At 48.2% G+C, this 11,533-nt stretch overlaps 1 protein-coding gene across 1 annotated transcript in view; it reads right to left on the reverse strand.

Moving 5' to 3' along the window:
* Window positions 1–11,533, reverse strand: part of itga8 (integrin, alpha 8) — a 29,615-nt gene that overhangs the window by 8,429 nt on the left and 9,653 nt on the right. Inside the window, exons 10-20 of the mRNA XM_011605679.2 lie at window positions 11,027–11,083; window positions 10,901–10,953; window positions 10,632–10,837; window positions 8,574–8,771; window positions 4,743–4,788; window positions 4,566–4,673; window positions 1,485–1,540; window positions 1,209–1,366; window positions 988–1,119; window positions 802–869; window positions 303–450 (exon numbers count right to left, since the gene is read on the reverse strand). Coding sequence (XP_011603981.1) covers window positions 303–450; window positions 802–869; window positions 988–1,119; window positions 1,209–1,366; window positions 1,485–1,540; window positions 4,566–4,673; window positions 4,743–4,788; window positions 8,574–8,771; window positions 10,632–10,837; window positions 10,901–10,953; window positions 11,027–11,083 — 1,230 coding nt within the window. The remainder of the gene's footprint in view (window positions 1–302; window positions 451–801; window positions 870–987; window positions 1,120–1,208; window positions 1,367–1,484; window positions 1,541–4,565; window positions 4,674–4,742; window positions 4,789–8,573; window positions 8,772–10,631; window positions 10,838–10,900; window positions 10,954–11,026; window positions 11,084–11,533) is intronic.

Below are 11,533 nucleotides of genomic sequence, written 5' to 3' on the forward strand. Positions count from 1 at the left end.
ACACACACGCACACACACACGCACACACACACACACACACGCAGTTGACCCAGTCTGTTTCTGTGGTCACTAATGTAGCTTGTAAATCATAATGGGGACTTCTGGTCTGATGCCAGTAAAGAATTCCCGGCTGATCGCCCCACTTTAATCATCCACACAACCGCGCGAGACACAACAGGATGTGATGGCGTTCTGTGACTGCAGCCTCAAATGGCCCGTGTAGCAACAATCGGTGCGTGTCTCTGTTCTCAGTGTCCCTGTATAAGATCTCGGACATGTGGGAGCAGCGTGCGGCTGTGCACCTCCGCGCTGCGCTTCACCCCGATGTAGTCGGCCTCTGGCGGGATCAGGGCGTGCAGCTCTGCCTCATAGGCCCCCTCTCCTCGGTTCACTGCGGTGATGGTCAGCAGGACGGGGTTATCGTCTCCGATCAGCAGCTCTGAGCGGTCCCTGCGAAAAGGGAACGGGTTCACTCACTCAAAAGGAACTTCGCTGCACTAACGAGACCCTCCAGATCTTCTTCTGTGGTTTCTGGTAAAATTCAGTTGAGAAATTCTGCCAGTGGTTCAAGGAATAAAAAAAACCACCGCAACAATGTGCGCGTGTGTCAGGGTGACGGGATGTTTGTATAATGCTGTCATGGAGGTATGGCACAGCTGGAAACTCCACAAAGGGAAGGCTTATTCTCACTCTCGCACACACACACACACACACACACACACACACACACACACACACACACGGAGTTTCAGTCTAAACTTTTCTCTCTCCGTGAAGACAAGGGCGGAGGTGAAGCCTTACATGGTGGCAGAGAGCTGGAGGTCGGGGATGCAAACGTTGTCGTCGCCGCAGTCGAGGAGGATGTAGGCCTGAGAGGAAGAGGAGCAGAGGGGAGGGAGGTGACCAGGAGGAAGGTGTGGCGTATATGAACCCCAAAATAGATGCAGGCGTGTTCAAAAACTTCATTCAAAAGCTCCAAGAACTTACTTGTTCTTGCAGGAAGGTGCTGCTGTAATGGTTGAGGATGGGAGGGAGGTCCTGGCCGTGAGAAGGCGGAACCAAGCTGTAGTTCAGCGCCAGCGAGATGGGGCTGAGCTTGTCCCTGAACTCATCATCCTCCTGAGAGTGTAAGAGAAAATGAAAACGTTCAAACTGTTTCCTGTGTCACTTGATCAGGGGGGTTTGTTCTGTTGCATCTGTGCGCTCACTTTCAGGTAAATGGTGTGTGTCGAGCATGCACGTGGGCGTCTGTGACCCAGTCGAAGGAGCATTGTGCGTTGGGGCTCCTGGGTGTCCAGGAACAGAACCCTCTTAACCCCGCCCCTCACTCCCTTCAGCCAGTCCAGCTGCAGCTCTGCTCTCAGGTCTGTGCAGAGGAGAAAGGAGACGTTAAAGCCTGTCTTCACCCCTTTATGCCTGGCAGTCCAATATTTAGGAGTAAAGTTCCATTTGAAAGGAACTGGAGAGTGGGATCGTCTGCTCACCTACAGAAGAGGGGATCCCCACTCCGCTCACGGATGCACACACGTCCACTTTCAGGCTGCAGAAAGACAAGGCTGCGATCACACATGCTGTCGACGGCAGCATTACACACTCGCTCACCAGAAATGCTCCTCACGAGTCCCCAAAGAATGTGTCTTTCATTGGACGGTTTCGGATGCAATAACAATTCAAATCAGTGCACAATAAATTCTGTGGACGTGGAGGAAAGCGGGTTGTTTTGTCAGTTCTGGCTGGCAGTGAATGCAACACAGTTGGAATTGTTATTAAGATCATTTTAAAAGGGGGGGGGGGGGGGGGGGGGGGGGAGCAGTGCCATAGCAGATTAGATTAGGGTGTCGCAGGCTGGGTCCATTTAGGTCGCATTTTTAACCTAATAAAATGCAAAGCAGGGCACTCTCGCGCTCCAAGGGACGCTGGGAAATCCCCCTCAATTAGAGAGGCAGACATGGGAGACTGGGAAGCCCTGTTGCATTTCCCATATGGTTGTTTGTCTAATTGTAAGCGTGCACATTATCACATCTGTAATCAGGAACAGGAAAGAGACTCCCACACAACGGAATCAGAGCTGCTAAAATCCGAGGGAGCCGGCGAATTCATGCCCCAGTTTTTAACGCCGAAGCTTCAGCGGTATGAGGTAACGGACAATCATCAACATCAAAACAACACAGATGTTGCAGTTGTTTTGTGTGTGTTTGGGGTTAATTAAAACTATCTGAAGACACTCTGATGATGAACAGTTTTCCCTGCATCATAAATATGTGTTGCAGGTTCCTGTTCTAAAAATTACTCCCGGTGGACGCTCTGAAATCTGCAGGTGGTTTGATGAATGTGTTATATATAGTGTGTGTGTTTGTGGGGGTGTGTTTTGGGGTTCAAGCGTTACTCTAATAAGCAGTGTGTGTCGAGCTCAACTGTATCGAGCGCGGAAATGACCTCCATTTTACTGACAACAGCTCGGGCCTGCGGGTTGTAATTACTGTATACGATTTTCCCAAAATGCATCTCCGCCTGGCGTCCCGACACGCTTCTAGCAATCGTTCTCTGCACACACACACGCACACACGCACACACACGCACACACGCACACACACGCACATCCCTTCCTCCACAGCTGCAGTAGTCCTAGTCAATCATTGGCCCATGTGACCCCAGTTTGTGCCGCTGACGTATCACCATAATTCACACAGATAATTTATCTCCTTTCCTCTCCTCCAATTTCCCAGCAATCTTTGAACTCGTTTTTGGTCTCTTGGGTGCAAAACGACTATAGTAGAACAACATTTTCCGCATAGTTTTCCACACATTTGCACATCCATCATATAAACAGACATCATTAGCTCTGGAAAGGAAGTTGCGGGTGTTTGTTTATTGGTTGGTTGGTTTATTATTTAGAGTGATGATGTGGAAAAAAAATACAGGGTAGATATAGTGGGAGGATGGGAAACGAGCCGAGATAGAACCTATTAAAATTTGGTGGGGCTCTGGAAAAAGGGGCGGATCAAGGAATTCTAATTTAAGGGGAAGGATAAGTAATTATGTTGCTCAGTACCTGACAAGTTTCACTTGATTACTCACTAAACTAAATCACTACATGGTTGTTGTCGTGTTCAGCTCCTTGCTAATATGCTGAGGCAGCAATCAGGAATAAGATGGAAGCGTCACCGGGAGTGCGGTCACTCATTTTTAATAAAGTTATAGGCTTTCCAGACATCGCTGGGTTATTTTACTGACACTTAATCCTGTGATTAAGATCTGATGGAATCAGTGGATCCAGCTTGGGCTACCTCCCACAATGCCTTTCTCCAAATGTCATCACCCTTCACTTTCTCTCTCTCTCTCTCTGTATACCTCCAACCCTGTGACCAATATATTATTACAGCTTATTGAACCAAGTAAAATTTTGTTTTACCAGAATTCCACAGTTTAGAGCTCTCTGTCAATCTGACCAATGTTCTGTTGGTTTTCTTAGCCGCTGCCAACACTTGTGCCACCACAGACGGTGCAGCGGCAGCTGGCCTGCCCAGAGTTCTATTCTAAACCATGAAGACCCACAGAAACAAAACTGAACTATGCAAATGTGTCGAGCGCTGCAGAGTCCTGCAGATATGCTTTTAAGAGTTGATGTTGCAAATGATGCTTTCGGTCATGTTTCCTGCAACACACACATTCATAAAAACACACAATCAACTGTGTGTTTGTGTTCATGCGTGTGGTTGCAGTTTGGACCGGCTCTCACTTCCTCAAGTGTTGTTTGAGGGTTTAAACTTGATTTTAAGGTGAAGGTTAGAGTTTAGTTTGGGTTTAGATGGAGTTTGGGGTTGTAATGGTTAGGATTAAGATAAGGAGCTTGGGAATGCATTATGTCAATAAGATACAAGTACAAACATGTGTTTCTTTTTATGATAAATTAATGCTTTTAGAAAGAAAAAAGTGGGGACAGAAATGTGTGACCAAAAAAAACAAAAAACAAACACTTTGTGAGGACTTTTACGAACATAACGCATTCCTCGGCTCTTTACCCACACCCTAACCATCCCAACTAACCCCCTGACACTAACCTTAACCTAAACCTAATTCCAACTCCAACCTCAAAAGCAAGTCTTAACCCTCAAGCTGTCCTTTGAAGTCGGGAGGGCCGCCAGAATGTCCTCACTTCCCCAAAATGTGGGTCGTTAACAGGAGATAGATGTAAGACTACCAGAAAACAAAACCAGAATCACTAAATCACGAGTTAGAGACTTCCTCTGATGCCATTGTCGCCACAATTAAATGCCTCCTGGAAATGGGTGGGGTGGGGGTGGGGTGGGGGTGACACAGCTGGGAAACATTATAACACTTTGTGGAATTGAGAGGAAACATGGCCGAGAAGAAAAAAATATTATAAATTCTTTAGAAAAAAAACAAACCCATCTGCTTCCTTACTTCTAGCCTCCATGTTTATTTTTTGTATAAAATCTTATAATCCTTAATTTGTATACATCCACTGGAAGCATGCTGGATTGTGAACCAGACGGCAGTGAGGTGTTAATGTTTAGTCAAGATGGAGTCGAGCTGTCTCCTACCAGGTCGCCATGATGTCTGTTTGAGGCAGATGACACTGTCGGTCGTCGGGGTTCAGAACTCTGGGGATCAGGTCCATGGAAGCTTCAGCAGAAACCACAGCCCGAGACCTGAGCACACAAACGCACCCGTGAGAACCGGAAGGGGGGTGAGATGAGACGCGTCGCTTCCTTCCTTACCTGTAGACCGAGACCTCGCCCGAGCCGAATGCCCCCACGATTAAATCTGCAGGAGAGAGACGGAGAGTGTGGAAATCATCAAAGAGTGGCACAGATGGGAGCCATCTCAACGCCTCCGCCGAACCTCATCAGACTCAGATGTGTGTGCCGATCTCATTTTCTGGGCATAAACAGTAAAAAACAGCGTTCCCCTTTATTGCTAATCCTTAAAATTGTGCGCCCGTGTGTGTGTCCTGCAAGGACCTGTGAATTCCAGCGCCATGACAACACCCCCAATCAGGTTTTACTGAAGAACCTTCCCCAGGGGCCTTGGGGCAGGAAAGGCCCTTAATTGAAAGCTGCTCCAAAACTCGTCTATATTAGATTTTATTTGTTTGTTTCGAGGGTTTTGGTGATGAACGCACACTTTTAAATTGGCTGTCTGGGTTTAAAATACAGAAGTGTTTAATAGCTGTGGTCGAGGGACTCACACAATTAAAGCGCGCGCGCACACACACACACACACACACACACACACACACACACACACACACACAGGCACACGCACGGTGCTGATTTAAACAATGTGAAATTGAAAAGCCCTAATTGAGACTGCAGCAAGATTGGATTGTGATTGAAATGAAGGCTTCCCTAAAACGAGTTCCTCCAGAGGAAAAGGAGAATTCAGGTAATGGGTATTTATTTTTTGCAGTTGTGCTTTATTTTGCTTCACGCCTTTATCCAGGCCTGGAGTTTGATAGAGCAGCCAGGAGCGTCAGCTTTCCAAAACACCAAAAACCTGCAGTTATTAAAATTTACCAGGACGGGTGGAAACACACTCCTGCCGGATTTACACGCCATTCGCTGCGTCTTTCCTCCCTTCCATAGCCAATAAGAAAGGAACTAATTGAGTCTGAGAGAAGCACATCTGTTTCAGCCTCTGGCTGCCGTCACTCAGCCCCCCTAAAGCTGCAGCATTAGATGTTTAGGCCCCTGTCCTTCCTCCACGCGGGCCACAGAGTCTCACTGAGTGTGTTTTGTGTGTAAAGCCACCAGCAGAGGAAAAGGACAGTTGGGAGACAGCTGGAAATGTGCAGGAAAGAGAGGGAAATAACAATAGGAGCAAGAAAGTAGGACAGCTGATAACAAATCTGGCCTGAACTAGAATGTGGTAAATCCATCAGGAACTGGTTCCAGGAGAGTGAGAAGTGGCAAACTGGGCCTGCTGGACTCCAGGTCCGATTCCAGTTCCATCCCTTCCACTTGTGTGTGTTTCTGTGTGATGAATCTTCTCTGCCAAGGCTCCTCTGGGGTTAAGCGTGCGCGTACGCGTGAGCGTGGCTGCAAAATCAAATAACGGCCCACTTTTCCTTTTCCTAACGCTCCGAAAAGCTCGCCTGCCACTCTTGATTTGAGGCGAGTTTGGGTTTCCAGGGAGTCGGTGGACACGCGTGGGCTAACAGACGTTCACTGGTGGAGGGTCCAGTCCCGGTAACTGAGCCCCTTTTGCTGATGGTGTCTGTCTGAGGCTGTGAAAACACAACCTCCACCGTTTTAGAGTTTAGACAGACTGTCAAGCCGTGCTGCCGACCCTGAATGCCTGTTTGGCTGCAGGGAACCAGCCTCTGCCATGAAAGGCCAAAAGGTCAGTCGCACTGGTCGGAAAAAAACCAAACAAAACTGAAGAGAGGCAGATTTGAGAGGAAATGGAGCATTATCTCATTTTTAGATTCATAAATGATATTTTTAAGCTATTCGGTAACTTGATACATGTGTTTAATTGTGCTGACAGAGGAAATGGGCCGCAGCGAATGTGAAGGATCAGCCGTGCGTGGCTTGATTTAAAAGCACACCAGAGGTATAAAACCACAAAAAAGCTCCTCTAACTGTGTCTGATTTGACTGATTTTAAACTGAAATCGTATCCAGGAAACAGCGAAGATTAAAGTAGCAATAAAATTTTCACCTTCTTGCCAACTGACTGTGCCGCCTAATGACCTCCCCCCCCCCCCGACTACCAGACGTCGAACCATCGACCTTGACAGGTCTCCAAATCAACCAGAGCCCCGCGTGATTGACTGGTAACAAACACTGTCGGTTTTTGACCTCTGACCTCCTGGCTGAACCTGAAATGCACCCCAAGGCCATTTAACCCCCATCCAACACACAGCTGACCCCAACTTCATTCAAGCCTCTCCCACATTTTTCCAATGGGAAAAAAAAGACATCCAACTTATCCGATAGCAGGAAGGATAAAAAAAACCATTAAGAAATAAAACTAAATAAATAACATCAGTGTGTGATCTGTCTGCTAAAACACACCCTGGCAGATGTCACCCGCTCACTAATGAACCTGTAAATCAGGGTCTAATTTCAGAACATGCTAAATATTTAATTAACATAAACTCTCTGAAGTGGATTTTAAAAGCAGACCCCCCCCCCCCCCCCCCCCCCCCCAGCATAACCGAGTTTCCTACCATAAATGGATTTCTGTGATATTTATGACATCTCTTTAAAAAAAAAAGCCAGTTAAGGCTAAAAGCAGAACTTAATCACCATCCATCTTTTCCGACATCTGACGGGGACGTGAGCATGTGGCTGCTGTTACAGGCCTCCCAGACGCCTCTCGCAGTCCCCTGACAGAGCTGATCAAACGTATCTGCCCCCTTTGAATGGTGTGACTTTACTACCGTCCTAACGACGCTGCGAGCGCGCGCGCGTGCTCCACTTCCGCCAGCCGGCTCGCTAATGACAGACGACGCAGGTCCTGCACCATTTGCCTGCGCATGTTTATGCGGCTTGTGTGTGTTGGCTGGAAGCTCTGCCACCCGTGAGTTTTCTGCTCCGCTGCCTCCTCCCAGAGGACCTCCACAGGTCTTGGTTTTCAACCTGCCCTGTTTCGTGTGTAGTTACTGTATCGTGTTTTGAAATCCGGCGCTTCTGATTTGCGGCGGGCCTGCGCAGGGTCAGGCACTGACCCCGGGCCTGGCGCAGGCTCAAGACACACTTTCAGGCCGGCAGTGAAACGGTTCAACAGCCGCGCGTTTGTGCATATTTTCCCTTGATATCGTGTTTGTGGAATGAAGAAATCTGTTATTATAGCCAAGTGAAAAGGAATAGGAGAAAAGGCAGTGGGGGTAAAGAAAAGCAAAGAAAAAGGTGAAACTAAACAAATTCCCCTTTTCAAGCCTTTAATCTGTACGAGCCCAGAGCCAGGACAACACTGGCAGAAGACGGCGCCTGCTTCTCTTCACATGGATTTTCATTTCTCAACCATAAATCTCAAGAAACGGCTTCACGCTAAGACAAATACGCCTCTTTTTCGGCATCTGTACGACTGAAGTGAAGGTTTCTATTGTTGGAAAGTCGGTGAGTAGGTGGCACCGAAAGAAAGAATGTGTTTCCGGGGAATTTGATTGAAATCCTCTTTGTCGACTCGGGGATTTGAACCCGGGGGCTGGTGCGTCTGGCAGACTGGAACATGTGGATAAGGTATTAAAATCTTTCATTCTCTCAATCTTGCGTTTTCTCTCCCACTCGGACACTGTAATTCCCGAGAGGATGGAAGCAGTAGCCGTCCGCTGGCACTCTTCCCTCCACCCAATTCAACCAGCTAATGACTTTAGCAGAGAGGTGGGGAGGAGGTAAGGACTACACAAAACACCGGGATGGTAGCAGAGGGGGGCGCGTGGAGGGAAATCTGAAATGTGGAGGTCAAGTTGACAGGCAAGCGAGAGCGTAACGAGAGGAGCTGGAAGGAAAAGTGAAGAAGGGAAGGAATGCAGGTTGAAAGAATTTTAAACAGAACACTGGGGAAAACACAGAGACGGACTGATGTGTTTAGCATATTTACCAGGATACTTATTATTGTCCAAGTCTTGGCCTCCTCGCAGCGTGAACCCATATCCTGAGAGACCCCCGGCACGGCTACGGGCTGCTCTCAGCTCCTGGCTCAGCCTCAGGCCTTGCGCGGCTACGTTGGGGTGACCGTTATATATCAGTACTCTCCCTCCACGCTCCTCTCCTCCAAACGGGCAGCCGACCGCCACGTCTGCGGTGATGACAACGGACACATGGAAGGTTTAGATATCAACAGGTTTAAAGCTCCTCTGAGACAGATGAAAGTACCTCTGCATTTGTTTTACTCATCCGTTGCTCAGATTTGTGGTTACGCAGTACTGTATGTTAGAACAAAACAGTTTTTTTTAAAACTAGAAGCTTTTGAGTTCATCAAGCTAGAGCCGGGGTATCCAAACCCAGTGTTGACCTGGTAGGTCAGGAACCCCTGGGACTGGGTTTGGACTACCCTGATTTGGGGAATCCATATCCAAGTCAGGCTCAAGTGTTACTCAGTTCATCCCTGGGTTGTATCCAAACCACACAGCAAACGTTTTGAGCTATGTTAACAATCATGCAAAGTATTTCCATTGTAATCCAAATCCAGGCCCAGTTGCACTGAGGGAGCTGCTGATTGGCACAGCGATGCCATGAAGGGCTTACACGAAGCATTAACTGTCGTGATCCAGTCCTACAGAGCAGTGCTCCAACAGTTTTTGATGCTAAAAGCTAATTTTAGCGCGCCTGCAACTCCCATATGCTGTCGGTGAAATGCGAACAAACAATGGAACATGTCAGCTCATTAGCGAGGATTAGAGAGGCTGCGTTCTGTCAAGCATGTTATTTTCCCTGCATTTCCTGTCTTCAGGCATTGCCTGGCAGTTTCAACGACGACCAATCGCAGCCAGCTCTTAAAAAAACCCCAAAACATGTCGCTGAAATCATCGGGACCGCGTCCACGCGCTGCCGCCATCAGATCTGAGCGATGGCGGTCTGTGAAAACAAGCAAACATCACCGCCGCTCTCACTGTGTCTTTCCCGAGGACCGAAAATGATCTCCGGCTGAGACGTCGTCATGTGAACGTAGGTCCAAATGTTACACAAATGTTACACACTTCAGCACCTGCCCCGACGAAGCAGATCACACCCACATTAAGTGGAATAATTCTGACCTCGGCGTGGCCAGACAGGACTAATGAGAGTATCTTTGTCATTACTGTAACTGTCCAAACACCTCTGGACATCCTGTTTGTCTCAGGACCCCCCCCCCCCCACTCTGCCTAAACAAGTAGTTCCACATGAAGTAGATTGCGGGAGGATAAGTGCAACCATGTGTGCATGCAGGCGCATACATGTGTGTCTCTGTGAGTCCATATGCACGTCCTTGGGTACGTGAAAAGTTGTGCAACGAACACGCCGACATTTGAGAACAGGTTTGCGGCGGTGGTTGTAAGCAGAAAAGACTGAAAACTGCAAGTTTCCTCGGTGACCTCCAGGAATAGTGACATCATCTTTGAACGCTGACGGTCTCCGTGGTCTCTCAGGCTGCACCGCCGGTCCTCAGAGACCAGCGCAGCCTAACGTGATTGATGTCTCCCATGCTAGGAAATGCTTGGGATTGATCCAGAGGTCATTGATCTGCTGTTTAAAGGGCTTAAAAAGGTGGGAGAGACCCAAAACAGACCATAATGTACATCATTTCCCTCATTTGTAAAGCATTTTTGCGTGCGTGTGTTTGCGCACGCGCGTGTGTTTTATCCATGCGAGGATAAAACAAACATAGAAAAGACAAATTAACTTAAAGCTCGAAGAGGGGAAGTTTGAGATGATGTTATCTCTCTGCACATCTGGTGAGTTAAAAATAACCCCACTACACACACACACACACACACACACACACACACACACACACAGATGAAACCTCTCAATGCCACTTCCTTATTGGCTGAAGAGCTAAGCATTATTTCAAGCAGCAGCTCCTGTTAGGATTTCCTCAACCGGAGACAAAACACAAGACACACAACTTTCATTAGAAGGATCCCCCCACCCCACCCCCTCTTTTTTTTCTGCTCACCATTGTATCCATCCTGGTTGAGGTCGCCCAGAGGTGCTATAGCCGTCCCGAAGCGGCCGAAGGTGTACGTCCCCGTCAGCGGAACAGGATCGGAGAAGGTGAGTGGGGACAGCTGCAGGTACAGGTACACCTTGCCCACCTCTCTGGGATAGCTCTCAATTTCTCTCTCCATGTAGAGGGGGGCCCCCACCAGAACATCGTCCGTCCTGGAAGGTTTTAAAGTTTAGACGGAGGAAAAGAGAGATTCTAACAACTTCAGGAAGACTTACCCATCTCCATTCAGGTCGGCGACAGCCAGAGAGTAACCAAAGTAGGAGGCCATCTGCTCGGACACGGTATATTATACAAAAATGTAACCGGGATGGATGCTAGCTGGGATGGGTGGCCAATCCTACCTGTTCCCCTGTGAAGTTCTGGATGAAGGTCATATTGGTGGAATTGATCATCGCCACCTGAACCATGAACGGTGTGACAGACAACACAGCAAACACAAGCACGGATCAGCAACATGAAGGATTCCACTAATATCTGAAAATAAAAATAAAAAGTTCCCTTCTTGCCCTCGCCCTGCCCCCAACCCCATCACCATCCTCTGTCTGCCTTCACCATCTCCCCCCAATCCTAACCCTGGTCACTGGGAGTGGCCGAAGGGGGGCTGAGAATTCCTTCATAAGACCTAAAATAACAACCACATGGAGACGGCCTCGGGGCCACGCGCGCACACGCTCGCACATGCAGGAGGACACACAATCACGGATGTGACATATTAAACAGGGGTAGACTTACGAGGATGTGTAAACTTCAATATTGAATCCGAATGCTCAGAGTTGTTTGATTGCTACCAGAAAAAAAACAAAAAGAACCCCCGACGGCACTTAATGGGCCCCTAACGTGGCCTCCGT

This window comes from Takifugu rubripes, chromosome 7 (genome assembly GCF_901000725.2).
Source record: "Takifugu rubripes chromosome 7, fTakRub1.2, whole genome shotgun sequence".
NCBI lineage: Eukaryota > Metazoa > Chordata > Actinopteri > Tetraodontiformes > Tetraodontidae > Takifugu > Takifugu rubripes.